This window comes from Setaria viridis, chromosome 3, assembly GCF_005286985.2.
Source record: "Setaria viridis chromosome 3, Setaria_viridis_v4.0, whole genome shotgun sequence".
NCBI classification, from domain to species: domain Eukaryota; kingdom Viridiplantae; phylum Streptophyta; class Magnoliopsida; order Poales; family Poaceae; genus Setaria; species Setaria viridis.
Window position 1 is genome coordinate 40867568 of NC_048265.2, and position 18459 is coordinate 40886026.

General features: G+C 49.0%; 2 protein-coding genes and 1 pseudogene across 2 annotated transcripts; 1 reads left to right on the forward strand and 2 right to left on the reverse strand.

The window, feature by feature from the left end:
* Window positions 1-4829: 4829 nt before the first annotated feature.
* Window positions 4830-9452, reverse strand: LOC117850123 (uncharacterized). The gene is made up of 8 exons (XM_034731919.2): window positions 9299-9452; window positions 7943-8097; window positions 7705-7782; window positions 6611-6775; window positions 6490-6530; window positions 5690-5744; window positions 5375-5545; window positions 4830-5244 (listed from the first exon to the last, which is right to left on the reverse strand). Exons 2-8 carry the CDS (start codon window positions 8089-8091, stop codon window positions 5124-5126), a joined length of 780 nt encoding a protein of 259 aa, XP_034587810.1. The 5' UTR covers window positions 8092-8097; window positions 9299-9452; the 3' UTR covers window positions 4830-5123.
* A 5-nt stretch (window positions 9453-9457) lies between these two features.
* Window positions 9458-11386, reverse strand: LOC117850722 (uncharacterized). The gene is made up of 2 exons (XM_072292851.1): window positions 10842-11386; window positions 9458-9966 (listed from the first exon to the last, which is right to left on the reverse strand). The coding sequence occupies exon 1, from the start codon at window positions 11355-11357 to the stop codon at window positions 10968-10970; it is 390 nt and encodes a 129-aa protein (XP_072148952.1). The 5' UTR covers window positions 11358-11386; the 3' UTR covers window positions 9458-9966; window positions 10842-10967.
* A 2350-nt stretch (window positions 11387-13736) lies between these two features.
* LOC117849285 (uncharacterized) lies at window positions 13737-15742 on the forward strand (annotated as a pseudogene).
* The last annotated feature ends 2717 nt before the right edge of the window (window positions 15743-18459 follow it).

Sequence of the window (18459 nt, forward strand, 5' to 3'; positions counted from 1 at the left end):
GCGAGCAGTAGCGGGAGACGCGTAGGGCTAGCTCCTCAAAGCCTCTCTCACACAATGCATGCACCCTGGTGCTGCTGTCAGGACTCGAGACCTAGCCCATCGGCATGCAGCGGCAGGCCAGGCAGGGGATCGGACGGACGGACGACAGGTAACGTCGCTGTCGGACAGTCCTGCCGCGCCCCCCGCCGCCCCGCGCGCCGGGCGCGGGTTGCGGTGGGGCCCCTCCTCCCCAGGCCGCGCAGGGGGCCGCACCGGCCGGCCGGCCGGCGTGCGTGCCGGAGCGCTTGTCTCCTTCCGGCTGCTAGTAGTACAGCACAGGCAGCTAGCGGCAGTCGTCGCACGTACGTAACGTACGCGCGCGCGCGTGCACCGCCGCTACGGCCCCCGCCCATGTACGTACCACTCTCCAATGTTTTGTGGGGTTATCGACCCACTGTTCAACTTCAACACGCTCTGCGGAAAGAGAAAGAGAAAGCTTTACTGCCTGTACACGGGAACAGGTTCGCAGCCAAAATTTTAGCGCGCCAAAATATTGGGAAGCTAATATTTTGCGTATCATTTGGTTTGATACCAAAATTTGACAACTTCTCTTTTTTATCTTCCTAAAATCTTGACAACTTTTTTCCTAAATTTTGGCAAGCAAACCGATCAGCTCTAAATGCAGCAAATGTTAATTGGCAAATCTGCAGCTCACGGTACTGGATTAAGATTGTGTTTGTCAGACTGTGCAAATGGGTGGACATGCCTTGCATCCTATCAATGGTGGACTTACCATTGCGTCGCCTGCCCCGCCGCTCCATCTCCTCGAGCTTCATGCGGGCCTCAAGGCGGAGCTGCGCGGTGGACGTCTCACCGGCCACGGCGGTCACGAGGCGCTCAAGGTCACGCACGGCGCAGCGCTGCATGGGGGACGCGGTCGTCGTCCTCGTCCATCGCCCCCACCCTCCGCGGCGCTGCCGCGTCCACCTCGCCCCCATGCTTGCCTGCAGCCCTGTCCTGGAAATCCTCTCACTCACTTTAAGCAGGTATCCCAAAGGCTTCTGCCTCCATGGCAATAGCCTCTGGTGCTACTCTAAAGCAATTTGATTCGATCTACGTGCGCGAGTGACTTGAGAATTCATGGTCAGCATTCCATTGCAGGCTTAGACAAAAGGCGAGCTCAAATTCCATTGTCCCAAGCATCAAAATGAATTTCGGCATCTTCACGGATGTCAATTTACTTTCTAGCTTCCACGGATGCTTTTGATAGTAGACAGGAGAGCCGCGGGTGCTAGCAAAGGAGGAGGGGGCCGCAGACGCTAGCCGCGGCGATGGGGTCCTCCGCGGTCCGCCGCGGACCCTCACGCACCTCCACGCTCCGCCCTGGGCTGCCGCGCGCCTCCGAAGGCTGCCGCAGGCCTCCGCTCGTCCCGCGCCTCGAAGCTCCGGCGCTGCCGCAGTCCCCGCACGTCGGTTGCCGCTACGGCCTCCGCGCGTTGAATGAGGTAAAAAATAAGCGGCTGGTGGTCACCGCAACCAGCGATTCGAGCCTGCACCGCGTGGAACCATCAATCCACGCGATCGATTTGTGCGTTCCATCCGATGGAAGATGGCAAGCGGCCTGTTCGCTTCAGCTTATTCAGTCGGCTTATCAGCCACCAAACAGTATTTTTCTCTCACAATAAATCAGTCGTTTCAGCTTTTCAGCCAGCTTATAAGCTGAAGCGAACATGCCACCTCTTTTGCACCTCATCAGCCTGGCCTGTGACCTCGTTCACTCTACCAATGAGGCCAACTTGCACCACTCCAGCCTGCCTGGCCAACCTCCATGCACCCTACCAATCGTGCATAAAGGAAGCAGCTAAGATATATTTTGTACATAGCGGACGATGTAGATACGATCTTAATTACTCGCACATCGAAATAAAATGGTTATATCTTGTCTGTTAATTAATACAAGTTCGGCAATCTTAGCCGGCACCAAAGCAATCATGCACGGCAGGGCATTGACCCCCGTGCAATCATTCGTGTCCAGATGCTCATGCGGCCATGGGATGGGGGAGGTTCGGAGCCCCTGCTCGAATGTCCTCCTCGATTGGACGGTCGACAGCGACGCAACCACGGACGGGCACGGGCGCGGCGACGTTACGATATGCATTGCATGCATCCGATCGGGCCAAGTTACACACACATGCGCATGGTTGCGTTGCGTCGTGGCGTTGCCGGATGAGAGGAGGACCAGCGAGGGCTGCTGCATGCAGTGTACTGCTCCTACCGTTCGCTCTCAACACGTACGTACGTACGTCGAGAAACCCCGGCCCCGGGCATGCGATTTCAAGTAGTAGTGGGGAGAGACGCATGGTCCTGGTCGGTCCCCATCCATCGGTAGCCATCGCTTTTCTGTCCTCGTCCGGGCCGCTCCGGGGCCACGGGCCTACATGTACACGCGTGGAACAAACGAGTATTGAACCGGCTCGGCTGGGGCGGGCCTACGTGTATGTACGCGCGTGACGTCTACGTCGTCGCTACATGTACGCGCGCGACGCCCGCAGCGTATACGGTTGATGAGGCCAATCATCGAGACAGTAACCCCCTTTCTAGTAGTACCTACTGCTTTTTTTCTCGCCGCACGGCTTCGGGCCATCGTCAATGTTTTTTTTTTTTGGAGAAAGGATGCTGACATGCTGTTAGCCTGTTTTATGACCTGGAATGAGGCTTTTAATTCCTTTTCCTTTTTCTTTACCAAAGGGTTCATTCCTTGGCCATCTCCGGAAAAAGACGGTTGGTGGAGGAGTTTTTGTAGGATTTTGTTTCCTACATTAATTTGCATCAACGAAATAACGGGAGTCGCGTAACCCACCTTAACCATTTTTATAAAAAAAGAAAACATCTTGCGGTTGAGCTCAAGCTCACTGCAAAGAAGCGAACAATGATTTGTTTCTCTATGCTCGTTTCACGGAGCTTGTCGTATACATTTGGTGACACAAATTTATTATAAGGAGAGTGACGAGGCTTTGTGAGATTTTCTGAAGCATTTAGTTCGAAGAAGAAAAAAAAAAGAATCTCAGCAGGAGAGCGAGAGCCTGAGGTGCCTACTGATTTTGGAGGTGTTAGAAAGAAAAAAAAAAGAAAACCTAACCTTGTGGTAGAAACATTTTCGATATAAAATGCAAGCCAGGTTGGTTGACAAGCGGTCATTTTCTTATTGTTAGAAAAAGTTGAGCGATGACCGATGAAGCAGGAGCGAAGGACAGCATGAGATGGGAGTGATGGACGGAACTACGGAAGGCAGTGTCCGGGCGGGCGGGGGTCCGGGCGGGCGCAGGGACCACCCATGGGCGCATGGGCATGGGTGGGACTTTGGGCTTGGGATTGGGAGCACGGAGCACCACTGGTCGGGTCAATTACAAAGGCGATCGATGGAACGACCGAGCGAGCTCCCGAGAGGAAAAAGGAAGTGCTAGCTTGGTGGTGTGTTTTGTTGGTCCTGCTGGTCCCCCAGCAAGGCAGCGGTGGTGGGACTCGTTCGTGGCGGTGGCACGTACTGCCACCGGGCCCAATCATGCGGTGTGGCGCAGGCCGTGCCATGCCATGGCACACTCTCCCTGTACGTTGCCGCTGCGACGCATATGCCCCAGCTACCACCCCCTGGCCTGCAGCACTGCACACCCCTCTCTCCTCCTGTGCCGCTGTGCGTGTCCATGCTCGTGTGCCCCATGCGCGCGTGACGTACGTTGCGCGGGGCGGGGGCGGTGCACGGCACGATCGCGGCCCACGGACGCTGACTCTTCTTTCCCTCCACTCTCGTCGCCCATGCCTGTCGTCTCTCTGTCACGTATCATCAAATCAGGTCAGAGGAGACGAGGAGTGCTCTGCTCTCACTGCTCTTGTGTGGCGTCGCAGGGGACGCTCTGCAGCTGCAGAGGTGGTCGCGGCCTGCAGGCCCAACTGGCTGGCTCGGCGCCTCGGCCCCCTCCTCCTCTCTGGGACGCGTCCCATCCGGGGCAGGAAAACCGCCCTTCCGGCTTTCAATGCTCCACGCGCCGGGCGCCGTCCTTGTTCCGGGCCTCCGCCACCACCTCCACGCTACCCGCAGCCGCGTGTGCTCTTGTTAGAGGGAGGCCCGGCAAAAGCCGTCGCCGCCCCCGCCGGCCGGGGCCCCAGGCCTTGCTTTGCTTTGATACCCTCTGCCCTGCCCCGGAGAGGATCAGGATCCCTGTCTGTCCCACAGTGCAAGCTCGGCATGTTTCAAGGATTGCTAGGATGTGAGGTGAAGGTAGCATGGTCTGGTCTCTATGCCTGCATTTGAGCACAGGAGGTGAAGGGCCCGTTCCCTCTGGTCATTTCACCCACTCGGTGTCTCGGTCACAGCCCAAAGATGACAACAAAAGCCGGATACGTCTGCCACCCGCGACCAAATCATCGCTTACGGGCAGTGAGTGCGATACTGCAAATCCTGTGCCACGGGTCGCTTTGCAACAGCACTTGTCACCGGGATCATTCATTTCACGGCAGGCCAAGGCACGAAATAGTGGAGGCAAATCCATCTGGTGTCATGCGGGACGGGGCCGTAACTCAAGAGCAGCCCCAGCTACTGGGGAGGAGCCTCATCCAAGCATCACCGGGCAGCAACGGCACCGAAGGGCGAAAAGGGTGGCAACACTTTTGCATTCACAAGTCCAATCAATTACCCAACCAAAACTCGGAACGCCACGCCTCGGTGCAGGCCTTCCTCTATCACCTTGCCTCGATGCAAGATCCGAGTCCAAATCACTCACACACAGACACAGGCTCCGCGCATGGGTCGCCAGGACAAAACACAGCCGAATGCAACGTAGATGCTCAAGGTCTCTGGAAACGGGCCGTGGCCCAGCACGCAAGCGAAGCATCATGCTACAAGTTCAGGGTTTCAACAGACTGAAACAAGCTTCCAACACCGAGCGTACACGGGACAGGGGTTCTTCGCGTCAGATGACACTAGCAGCACACACTATCAGTAAGCTGGACACACACTTTCTAGCAATACAACACTGCCCCGAAGGGCTAACTAAGTTCAATAAGTTTGGTCCAGCAAACAGAGCCAGTACAATGTAGGCACGGACTGACTGCATCCATCCAATAGATGCAAACCAGATGATGCGCAATCAGTCACTGCGGGCAGGTGACTCGGCGGACCTGGAGCGGGATCCAGGAGGTGAGCCTGAGTACTCCTTGGGAGACCTCCGATGCGGAGGGGATCCATCGCTGTCAGGTGGGGGCGACCTCCTGTGAACACAGACGCTATTGTTAGGGATTTTTAAGAGCTTTCACTACAGGACTAGAGCAGGATGGCTGGTAATCTCGATTTCTATGGACAGACGAAGGCTGGTTTATGCGGTAGTGATGAAGAACTAACTTCTCATAACCATTTTCAGCATCATCTCTACTGGCAGGGGAATAGGATCTCCGCTTCTTATCTTCATCAAGCTCCTTTGGCGGGCGCCTGGGAGGAGACACGCGATGTGCCTCCTTTCTCCTTGGAGAAGCAGAGTAGTCATCTCGGCGTCTTGGAGCAGGGGAGTACGATCTGATTTTAAAAGAAAGATAAGTAAACAAAAACAAGAATGATAAGTAAAAAGAAAGAAAGATAAGTAAACACAAAAATAAGGAGTTAAGGTTTCATGGATCAAAGTCGGGCTTTTAGAGAAGCCTTTATGTCAGCTGAGCATACCTTGACCGAGGGCGACCCCGGTAGCGAGGAGAGCGGGAACGGGAACGAGACCGCCCTATATGAAAGATGAGAGACTATCAGTAATTTGGTACTTCAAAAGGAATTTGCAGACTTGAATTTTCACAAAAGTTCATCGCAAACTGAAGACAATCCTGAGATGCTATTCTCAGATTTAAAAGGTATTTAAGCTTATGCATGCATGGTGGAAAAAAAAACTGAGCTCATACATCATCATAAGCAGCAATGGATCTAGAAATTTATGGGTAGGATGCAAACATATTGGTCCTCTGGTTTACAGTGATGTTTGATAGGCACTTGGTAGTGGTCATGATTGTACCAGAAGAGTAACGAGCAAAATATATAAACGATATGATGCTATATTAATGAGATGCACAAAAAAAGGTGTAAGATGGGTAAATAAAACCAATATTGTCCCAACCAATCATGCCCCTCTTTTGAAAGAGAGTAAATCCTTTTTTTTACGTAAAAGAGGGCTAATCCTACCAGAATAAAAAACTTAAAAGGCATAAAGAGGCTTCACAGTAAGTCCTTAAAATTCTACCTAATTACAAAACTTCCAACTTGAGATGATAACCAATGCCTCAAGATACAAGGAATAAATTTTTAACTTTGGGGCAACACAACCCCCTTCTACAGCTGCCACTGATCAATGACACAACAGATATGGTGCAATCTTCCTCACATAATTGAATAGAATGAGAGGATCCAGGATTATGTACAGCTTGAAAGTCACAGGATCATGAATGATACAAAACTAGCACAGCAATGCAAGAAATTACCATAATAAGAAGAGCGGCGACCTTCATGACCAGAGTAGCCCCTGACAGAAATCAGTCATTAAAATGAGAACATAAATAGGAAATGAGGAAGAAAATTAACTGCAATAAAAGAAAACCACACCTGACTCTAGCCCTGCTACGCATTTCTTCTGGCCTTTTTCGTGACTCAGCAGCAAGAACAACAGTTATCTCCCGACCGAAGAAAACCTGGCGATTCATGTGATACTGGGCCTCAGAGGCATCATAAGGGTCAACAAACTCCACAAATGCAAATCCTCGAGGCTCCCTGCATACATTGATTTTATTAGACAGTAGGATAAGGGAAATTCATGAAAATGACAAACAAATATGAGGGGGTGCAAAGTGTTCACAATGGTGTCTTCCGGCCGTGTTACCATCAAAAATTTAGTGTGCCCTCTATGGTTTTCAGTGAAGCACGGTCAATAACTTACTAACAATTCCATCAAAAGGGAAGCACGTGTTGCAAAAAGCAGTTAGACGTCCAGGCTCTAGTGTCCAAAATTCTTGTATACAACTACATATGGTGATCCTCATAAAGAGCATCTTCATAAAATCATTCTCTTCAAGTTCCCCAATGTTTGAAAAGTCACAAAAGTACTTGAAATCAACTTGACTTGCTTTTATCTTCTCATATGTACCCAGCCAGTACATATCTCTTATCTTCACTTCAGGAAATTAATTTTCTCAATGTATCAAATCTTGTCTTCATAGAAGAACTTCATCGGACAAGACTCTATCTTGCCAAGCAAATCAATTGTTAGTAAGGCTAAAAGGCATTCTTTGATAAAAGAGGAGCTTGTATTTACTTCAAGGTTCAAACCAACACAACCCTGGGAATCATTTGGGGGAAAAAAGGTAATTCACACAGGGCAAGGATGAATGGATACACAGGATAAATTTATGCATTATATTTGATATATAATGACCGATGGCATACATCAGCAGAAAAAAGAAAAATAACAGGAGCATTTCACATCGCACCAAAATATTGGAAAGTTGACAATGCACTGGGCCTTGAGGATGCTCAAGTGTTCACTTTATTAAATATAGGTTATTTATTGGTCTAAGTCATGCCCCTAGAAAATAGTTTCTATGTTCATGCAGCCCAAAAAGTAGGAAAGGCGTCCAGCTATTTTCAGTTCCAATCATTGCAGAAACAAGACCACTTCAAGATTAGATATTTATAGCACTTACCCACTATAATAATCCTTTGGAATGTAGACATCCCGGACAGGACCAAACCTTTCAAAAGGAACTCGAAGATCCTCCGCTCTGTAAAAGTTTTAGAAACAAACTGAAATCAACTACTCGTGAAAAGAATTGTATTGGTATCTCCTTTTATCTTGAAATCAGTTAAACAATGGAAATCAGTTATTATTTTAAGGGGAATAGGAAATCAGTACATGCTAAATCACATGCAAAGTTTCTGTACCTGACACTTAATGGAATATTGCGGACCAAAAGACTCCCAGAACCCTCCTTCCGCCCTCCTCCATATCCCCTCCTAGGAGGGGGGCTTCTTCCTCTGCCACCATATCCCCTCCTAGGGGGACTGCGATACGGGGGGCTGTACCTCCTCATAGTTGTCTGCAGTTGAACAAAAGTATAACGAATTATTAACAACTTGATAAGTTGACATGACGACCAATTGAGGAGAATCATAGACTTATCTACGTTTCATTTAAAGTGTCGCGTGCTACAAAAGCATGTGTGACCCTGCAGGGTTCACCAGTTAGTCGGTTTCTGACTCAGGTGCCAGGGTCGGATTTGGCAAGTATTTAGAACACGAGAAAAGTGGAATCCAACACTGGTGATGGGTGTCTACCTCAGCAAAAAACATGTGTGTCCAGGTAACACTGGCATTCAGACCACCAACATATAAACTGTTCACTACCACTCAACCTTTGAGCAATAGCCACTCAAACAAGTTTGATGCACAATTCATCAGATGTGAATAATAGATTCGTACAGCTCTGCTAATTCATAGGTGACGTGGAATAGAAAAGATCAGCCGAATCCTAGGTCACAAAATGAGCCAAGCAGCTGACCGTTATTTCCGTAGAAATTGACATGCATGCTTATTGCTTCTTTCGGTGGAAACGGAACCAAAATTAACTAATGGAGGTGCGGTGTTTTCTTTTTACTTCTATAAAAACCAAGGTTGTGGATTAGGGCATCTGTGCAATGATTTGTGTCTAACATGCGTGTGGCTAACAACGCATAGATGCCTTTCCATCTTGTACTGTGTAAATCAACCATTACAACCTAGAACTTGATATTTATTGGAAGTCCGTTGCACCGCACATGCAAACTACTAGCCATTATTAAGGTATATAGTTCCAGTTCAGAATAATTAAAAGAATAGAGCCCTACAGATACAAAACACAATCCAACAATCCTCACGCACTGCCCAAGACAACACAAGCGGCCACAGCCCGCACGCTCCTCAAGGCATTAACGCATCTACAAGGCTAAAGCTCCGCAGAGTAACCCGAGAACGTCGCCGCGCGGGCTCGACCCGTCCCGGCGGGAATCGAGATCTAAGTAAGACACCCAGCAGCGAACCATCACGGTACGCCATCGCGCACCTAGTAGACGGCTCCTCGCGGAGGAGCTGGTGGAAAAAACCGCTGAGCCCTGCGCGGATCTAAGCTGAAAGAGCGAGCCTACCGCTGCGCGGCGCACCTAGGGTTCGCGGTGGAGAAACGCCGCACGAGCGCGCTCGGTTACGGACGACGGTAAGCGTGCGGAGAGAGGAGAGGGACGGCGAAGGGGGTTGAGCGGTTACCAGGTGCGTCCGGTGAGAGCCGGGGAGCCGCCGCCGCGGCGGCGGAGAACGAGAGCGAGAGCCGAGAGGTGGTGGGCGCAAGCGATGTCGCGCGATGCGAGTGGAGGAAGAGGAAAGCTCGGAGCGCGACGTGGAGGGAGAGGAGAAAGAGAGGGGGTAGGCTATGGGCCGGGCCTTTTTGACGAGAGAGCGCTATACTTGAAGCTTGGCTATGGGCTAGGCCTCTTTGACGGCAGGCTATGGGCCGGAGCCCACTCCAAGCTAAAAATGGGCTTCGAATTTTTTTTTAAAAAAAATGCGCGCGCGCACAAAAAAGATCCTAGTCGCAGAAAAAAAAGACGCTATGACGCTTAATTTGAACCATGTTTTCTGTAAAAAAACTAAACAAACGCGAAATTATGTTATGGAATTGTGTTCTTATTTTCAAAAATTAGGTACTTATAGATATGTATGCATACTCTGCAACTGTACCCTACCCTATGAGTGTATACGAGATTTTTTTTAATCACACGGTACAAACGCAGACACTCACATACACGCACGCACACTCGCGCCTACAAACACATGCACGCAACCCTACCCTATGAGCACCTCCGAAAGACTGACCCTGCAAAGTCTCGAGATTGACGAAGTCGCCACTGGCGCTTTGCTGTCGACGGACACGTCACCTACCATTGAAAGAATAGCGCCGGTTAAATCCTAAAATAAATCTAGAAAAATCCGAATACAAGTGCCGAGTCGATGACTTGAACATTAGTGTGCAGATTGCACCACAAGCAACCTTATTACCAGTTGAGCTACACTCAATTTATTACAGCATATACGAGAAATTGAACACGCAAATCTTGAACTTAATAAAATCACCTCAGGTAAATCTATTATGTCATAAATGAGAGCCGCCGTGTTGAGTTGTGGACTGTTTGACTTGGGCATGCCGTGGTCAGTGACACAAAAAAAATATCAGTTCTCCGGCCAAAATTAAGCCTCAAAAAATCTCTTTTCTTAACTTGCCACGTAAGGGCATCAAGCTGACTAGCTGAGCAACGTCTAAATTAACACCCTCGAACGTCGCCTTGATCTTCATCCAAACAGGCATACAGCGTATACACGTTGCTCCCAACTCACCGCAGTGTGCTCCGATAGAGTAGCTATTAGCTGAAGTGTGTGTTTGGTTGGTGGTTACATAAATGACACGGTGGGTTTATCCTTCTTAGTAAAAAAATAATGTTAAGCGGGATGGCTTCATTCTAGATGACGGTATAATTCATCCAATCAAATAAAGAGAGTCATTATCTACTTGAAGCATTTCATACAAAAATTAAATAATACATATTCCATCCATTTCAAATTGTAGGTTATTTTGACTTTTCTAGATTCATAAATATTATTATGCACTTAGACATACGCTATATCTAAATGCACCTAAAAGCTAAAACGATATGTAATTATATCTAAATGCACCTAAAAGCTAAAACGATATGTAATTTGGAACGGAGAGACTGTAATTTGGAACGGAGAGAGTACAACCAAACGCATAACACACCGGATCGCCGAGGGTACGATGGAGGCCCCATCCATGTACGTGCAGGAGACTGAACACTTCGTTTATTCGTAACACATCACCTCCAGGCCGGATGGGCCGACGGCGGCGACGCCGGCCGGGCGGTCGTCAGTGGGGGCAGTGGTCCTTGTACGTGCAACCCCGGGTGTAGGACCCTCCTCCCTGGGCGGCGCACTGGTTGCCGCTCTGGCATCCCGGCCTGTCCTTCTCGAGGGCACCGTAACCGATGCTGCCGCCGCCGTCGCCCGCCCCCAGCCTCATCAGGCCGCGCAACTCCGGCTCCGGTGCCACCTCGTCCTCCAGGAGCTGGTCGTAGCGCCGCTTGTCGTTAGCACGAGCACCGGCCGCGACGCTGCCGCCGCCGGCCCTTAGCCCGGCGCCGCGGCGGATGATGACCATCCTGGCACCGCTGTGCTGGCCGCTGGCAGTGGCCGGCCCGGCGGATGCGGCGAGGAGGAGGAAGAGGACGGCGGCCAGGGGTAAGCTGGTAGCTGCCATCGCGCAACTACCGAATCGGTTTCTCTCTGGTCAGGATGGTCAGTCACCTATCGGCTTCCTGGCTACTAGCTTAGGTATTTTGTAGCTGGGCAAAGCTGAAGAAGTATGCAGTGCGCAATCATCTGGGGACAAAATTCCTTAAAGTTAACGGGAATGTGTAGGCACGCACTTCGTACAGAGTACAAATCATAAAGGATTAAAATGGGTTGAAAGTTGAAACATGGTGGGCGTCCCAATTTAGGTGCACGCCTGAACTCCATCTCGAACGTCCTATTCCAAAAAGAAAAATTGAAGAATAGAAGGGAGATAACAGTATCTGACGGATCTAAAGAGTTAAAGACCACCCCAATCTGCTTGTCCCTCCGCAACTCACGGGACGCGTGGCGGCACGGGAGGACGCGAGAGAAGCCTTGCCGCTGCGGGAGGAGATGGGGTGCTGGTAGGTGAGCCGTGTGTCGTCCGTGGATGGAGTGCCCTGCTGTCGATTGATCCGAGCCGGACCCTCCTCCCGCCGTCGGAATAGCGCGCGTGGCGCCTGGTATTTTTCGCAAATATGTCACTATGCTCGAGTTTGATAGATTTCACATGGACTACAGATTGAATGAAGTGAATCCATTCACTTGCTATGGCAGGCTAAGCGATCAGATAGATGTTGATTTTTACTCGACAGTTGAAGGATCTAGGCTAAAGTTCATAGCTGACCACCAAAAAGAGCTGAGATACGAGTCTGTTCAGGGAATAGCCGATGCGATTGATAAGGGTTTTACCGATGCGGATTCTGTTGGCGGTAGAGTTGTTGTGCCTGCCAGTTTTACTGGCGGGAGAAGGTATCATGTGATGAACTACCAGGATGCAATGGCCATATGCGGAGTCTTTGGCGCTCCTGATCTTTTTGTAACCTTTACATGCAACACTAAGTGGAAAGAAATTGCGGATGCTCTGCGATATGAGCCAGGCCAACAGCCTTCTGATCGATCTGATTTGATTGTATGATTTTTCCATATGAAGGTCGACGAATTCATGGATGATATCAGGGAGGGTAAGCTGTTTGGTGAGACATAGTATAGGATAACAGTGCATGTTGCTGTTCTTTCTTTGTTGTTAGTATGTCTCATCTGTGCTATTGCTTGTGCAGTTTTGTACACTGTAGAGTTCCAAAAACGTGGCTTGCCCCATATACACTGCCTTGTGTGGTTGGCCGATGCACGTTCAGAGTTTAGTGCGTCCACTATTGATGGTTTTATCTGTGCTGAAATCCCAGACATAAACGTTGACCCGCTAGGTTATGCTTTGGTCGATGAGTTTATGATGCACGGCCCATGTGGTGATGCCAACAAAAAATGCCCGTGCATGAAAGAAAACAAGTGTTCCAAGAATTTTCCTAAATCATTCCAGGATGAAACAATCGTAGACGACTTCGGTTTTACTATCTACAGACGTAGGAACGATGGTAGGCATTTTGTCAAGAATGTCAGGCTAGATAACAGAAACGTTGTTCCATATAACATGAAGATTCTTAAAAAAGTACATCAATGTTGACTGGTGTAATAAATCCAACATGATCAAACACCTGTTTAAATACGTTACAAAGGGAAGGGATAGAGCAAAGATTTACTTTGAGGTTACTGCAAAGACATCTAATGCATCTGCTGGACCTCAGATGGCTCCACGGAATGAAATCCAAGAATACATTGATGCTAGGTTTCTATCTTCCTGCGAGGCTCTATGGCGTGCATTTGAATTTGATATTCACTATAGAATGCCTCCAGTAGAGCGATTGTGTGCTCATCTTCCAGGGATGAATCATGTGCGATATGAGCCGTAGAGGCGTTGCTTGCTAGCCCAGCAGCAAAAAGCACTATGCTGACTGCATGGTTCCATGCGAATGCGAAACACGAGGATGCTAGGCACTTGACATACTGCCATTTTCCAAAAAAATGGACTTGGGCCGCTTCTGACCGCTGCTGGCAGAAAAGGGTGCCTTGCGCTAAGATTGGACGGATGTACTATGTGCATCCAATTGCTGGCGAGCTTTATTACCTGCGCATGCTATTGATGATCGTTAAAGGTGCAACGAACTATGCTGATGTGAGAACTTTCAACAATAGGGTGTACAAAACGTTTCGAGATGCATGTGAGGCAAGAGGTTTGCTTGAGAGTGATGATGAATGGAACCTTCTGTTTGATGAGGCCATAGTGTCTGCATCATCACATCAGCTTAGACATCTATTTGTCACCGTCGTGCTTTTCTGTTCTGTAAGTGATGTCCGTGCTTTGTTTGATAAGTACTGGCTTTACTTTACAGATGACATACACAAAGGGCTAAGAAATGCACTTGGGAACCCACACTACATTGACCGGTTCAGGCAGTGCATAAAGGAAGGAAATGTCTACAACTTCTTCTATTTCCGAGTCAAGAACTCCAGTGACAACTACAAACCAGTTGAAAATGATAACATGCTTATATTTTCACAATGGACAAAGATAGAGGAGGGTTGTTAACGTGCCCCCTGCTTTCCCGGTCTATGCCTATTCCATTGCTACCATGGAGCAGTTACAAGCACGTCTGGACAGTAAGGTTCTCTTCACAGGTCATAAACATTCTTACTACCTTACAAGTGTGCTTAGAACTGTCAGACAATAGCTTATGCGCTGTTATTCCTTAAAATAGATGTGATTGGGGTGATCACTTCTGTTTCAAATGCTGGGACAATGCGAGCAAAAGTAAGGCCGGGTGAGAGCTTGAAGAGGGCCATAACTATACGCCTCCCAAGGTTAGCTGTGTATAGTTGCCATCCATAATGTTCTTTATGCCTATAACTGTTTGCTAGACTGCACACTAAAATTTGCTTTCACTTGTGTTACAGTGGTACTCTGTTGGATGTTATGCTCTGGTCAGAGCGGGCCACTTCGTTCCCAGCCGAGGACGTACACAGGGATGGGCAGACTTCTCCACAGGTGGTGATCTTTGTTGGTACTCTTGTCAAAAGCTTCGGATGTATGTCGCTATCTGGTGGTTCATCATGCAAGTGGTACATGAACCCTGACGTCCCTGAGGCAAAGAAACTTATGGCCAGGTAACAGGTCCATCTAAGAATTAGCTGACTGCATGCGCTGTACCTTTCTGATCTTTGTACTCTTTCTAAGAAAAATGACCTCTTCTCCCTTTCCTGGACAGTGCAAAGACTATGCAAGGTACTGTTCTTATTGCAGCATATCATGCATGTGATGCACCACTGATAGGCTGATCCTTACCTATGTTTGCTTCTCTGCAGAAAAATGAGTTTTTGGTTACAGTGACAGTAAAAAAGATTGACAATTTATGGTGGTACAATGCATGAAAAAAATGTATGAAGACAGCTAAGCGTCATGGTGATTCATACAAGTGCACTAATCCTAGCTGTGGCACCATTGGAATGCCCGCTCAGAGGTCACTCGCTAACTGTTGCTGTTGATTTCTTCCTCAGCATATGGTTTTTGTTGTATTTTCTAAACCATAAATTCATGTAGGTTCAAGTTATCCATACTTGCCGGAGATGAGACGGGTGACACGGATTTCATTCTGTTTGGACGGCAAGCTCAGCGACTCACAAAAAAGGCAGCTGATACCCTTGTTGCTGATAACCCAAGTAATTTTATCCCGGATGAGATTACCAGGCTTCTTGAGAAGACTTTCATATGGAGTGTCAGCTTTACAGATAAGATAGCACAACAGACTCAGGCAATATTACCTTTCAAGTTAATGCAGTGGTGGGAGAAATCAATGATGGAGTGCTGTTATTCCAGCAACACCAGAGGGATCACAGACATCATCTCTCATGCTCTCAAGAGGTGCAGGCACCAGCATGCAGAACACTCCTCAAGGAAGTCATGTACTGCCTCTATCCTCCATGCCTGCTACTTCGGAAGCAAGCCTCGCCTCAAGCACCACACCAACAAAAACAGCTTGGCCTGTTTTGGAGCCACCAGAGACCCCACAGAGTGTAAGGGCCAGTGCTCATGATCAGGTATTACTCCTTGTTGTTCCAGTTATACCTAGGCATTGCATGTTAGGTGCAGCTATGGTGTGTGGATAGATTCCAATCTGTAGTGTCGCATTTATGTTCGCATCATTATTGAACTAGGTACTCAAGACATCACTGAGTTACACGTCAGAGTATGTAGGAACTAATTATTCCTGCTAAAGAGTTGGCTTCTGTACAATTAATTCCTGCTTGTGGTGTTTCTTTCCGCAGGACAAAACTTTAGCTTCACCTGCAGATCCACCTGTTGGTTCTTCTACAAAGACACAGAAAGCACCACAAAGGATCGGAAAGGTTACTCCCGCCGGCAACCTATTTTACTGTTTCTTTAACTTGGTTACTAAGCACGGGACTTATGTCTGAAATTACAGGCCTCGCCCATCCCCTAACAAAAAAATTGCTAAGAAGCTATTCACTGGTGGAGAGCCTGCAGATGACAGTGCTGAAAGTGACAGCGGCGCAGCCACCGCTGATCAGGAGAGGTAACTCCATGCGGCATTTTACCTTCCTTGCACAGCATCCAGTTGTAGCTCATGTTCAGGATAGCACATCATTTGATTATTACTGTTACATCTTCAAGTGACATGCTACAAAAAAATTATTATCCTTTTGCAGCCCGAGCAAGGATGCATGAGCAGTGGAGCTCATGCCCATTTTGCGTCTACCAGTTGCAGCCATCTTTTGTTTGTGCTTCGTCAGCCAGCTTTTGTTTGTGTTTCGTGTCCAGTAAAAAGTCTGATGCATGAGTTTCAGCATCTGCATAGACTTGTGGCTGCAAACTGTGTAGCATAGCCATTAGATGTTGTTTCCAGTGCCGATCTCGATTAGTATTCGAAGCTACCAACTAAGCTGTTTGGTAGCTGTGGATACTGATTGTGGCATGTCGATCTTGCTGCTTGGATGTGCTGTGTTATCGCTGTTCATAATATCGGACAGACACCTTGATGCGTTGGGTAGGACAGACTGGTGCTCAGATGTGTTGTAATATTAATCTTCCAGATGTCGAACAGACACCTTTGGTGTTTGGATGTGCTGTAATGTTTATGTTCCATATGCCGGACAGACATCTCATTCATAGGGTAGATTGGTGCCCTGGTGTTTGGATGTGCTGTAATGTTCATGTTCCATATGCCGGACAGATATCTCATTCATAGGGTAGATTGGTGCCCGGATGTGCTGTAATATTCATGTTCCAAATGCCGGATGTACACCTCAGATTGATAGGATATGTTGATCCTGGAACTATCGATGATGTGTGCTCGGATGTGCTGTATTATTTATGATCCAAATGCCAGACAGACATCTTTAATGAATTTGTTAGCACATGCTGTGATTTCGTTCTCAGTTTCATGTATCGGTTGTTTGTTAGTTTTCATTGTCTTATAATAACTTGTATTTGATTGATTACCCGATAGGGCGCGTAACGCGGGCCGAATGTTCTAGTCCCAATCGGCAGCGAGTCGCTGACGCTAGACTTGGAGGCTGGAGACCGGACCAGGGGCGGCGCCTGGATCATGTCCTGGCCGCGCAGCCGTTCGCCGGGCAGCCGGGGCGCGGGTGCCTAGCGAGGTTGCGAGCGGGCGGGCGCCAGGTATCTGGCGGTGCACGCCCGAGTCTCGAGACATGCAGCTAGTAGCTTACTTCATCAGCCACGCCTACCTGACGACAAAGGCCATCTTCGGTGGTCATCAGTGGCGGTGGCGCAGGCCGAGTGGAGTGGATGGTGCTCATTGCACCACAGTACCGTTGAAGAATCTGCGGGCTGCACTTGAACTACCAAGGCCACTCGTGCGACCAAAAGGGGGAAAACGTTGGTATGCTGCCTAGCACTAGCAGCATAGCTTCACTACAGTGCGGATGCTTTATTCTTAACAAAAAAGAAACTAAGTTAACTAAACTTTAATTACGCAGTCGTTCAGTGATAAGTTGATAATTAAGCTGACAGGCCAGTGGCCAGTAGCTGGGCACTCAGACAATCATCAGAGTTTGAGTTTCACACCCGTTTTATTCATGCAACTGCAGCACACACTCTTACACGAACGCACTCTCAGCTCGACGCCATCGGTCGTCATCTCCCCGGCCGGCCGCCGCTCGTGGGTCGTGGCATACACGCGCGCCGGCCGGTCACCCGCGGCATTGCTCCCTGTACGTGCACGGCCGGGTGTAGGGCGCTCCCTTGCCGGCGCATCGGTCGCCGCACGCCGCCCTGTCCTTTTCCAGCGCCTCGTAGGAGATCTGGCCCTGGCCCGCCCCCAGCGCCGCCAGCAGGCCGCCGCCGCCGAACTCCGGCGCCACCTCGTCCTCCAGTCGCCGGCCGTGCCACTTGCTGCTACGATCAAGGGAGCCCGCGGCGGCGACCCTTGTCCCGGGGGCGCGGATGACGATGGCCATCCTGCCGCCGCCGTGCTTGTCAGCGGCGGCCGGACCGGCCGACGCGGCGAGCAGGAGGGCGGTGGCAAGGAGGAGGAGGACCGCGAGGGGCGGGCTCGCCGGCATTGTGCACAGGTTTAATGGTCCGTTTCGCTGAGGCCGGGCGCATCTTATAGACACAAGCCGAAGGGAAGCACGGCAGCATCATCTGGCCCCTTAATTAAGTGTTTGACGTTTAGTCGACCTAAAATTCATGGCACGTCGAATATTCGGGAACCGATTAGAATAACTAAACATTAGCTAGTTATAAAACTAATTACACATATGGAGAGATGGAGGTTAATTTACGAGACGAATCTATTAAGTCTAATTAATTCATCATTTGTACATATTTACTGTAGCATCACATTGTCAAATCATGGACTAATTAGACTTAATAGATTCGTATCGCAAATTAGTCTCCATCTATGCAATTGGTTTTATAATTAATCTATATTTAATACTCCTAGTATTTAAACATTCGACGACATGAATTTTAAGAAGGATATAAGAAAGACCTTAGTTTGTGCGTTAATGGGGCCAACCCAAAAGCTAATGACAGTGGATTAAACTTTAAAATAAGTTCATTGCATTGAGCAGCACGAGCGCACACCAAAGCACGCCTTAAGTGCCTAGTGCCTGCAGTTGCACTAGTGATGTCCTAGGATTAC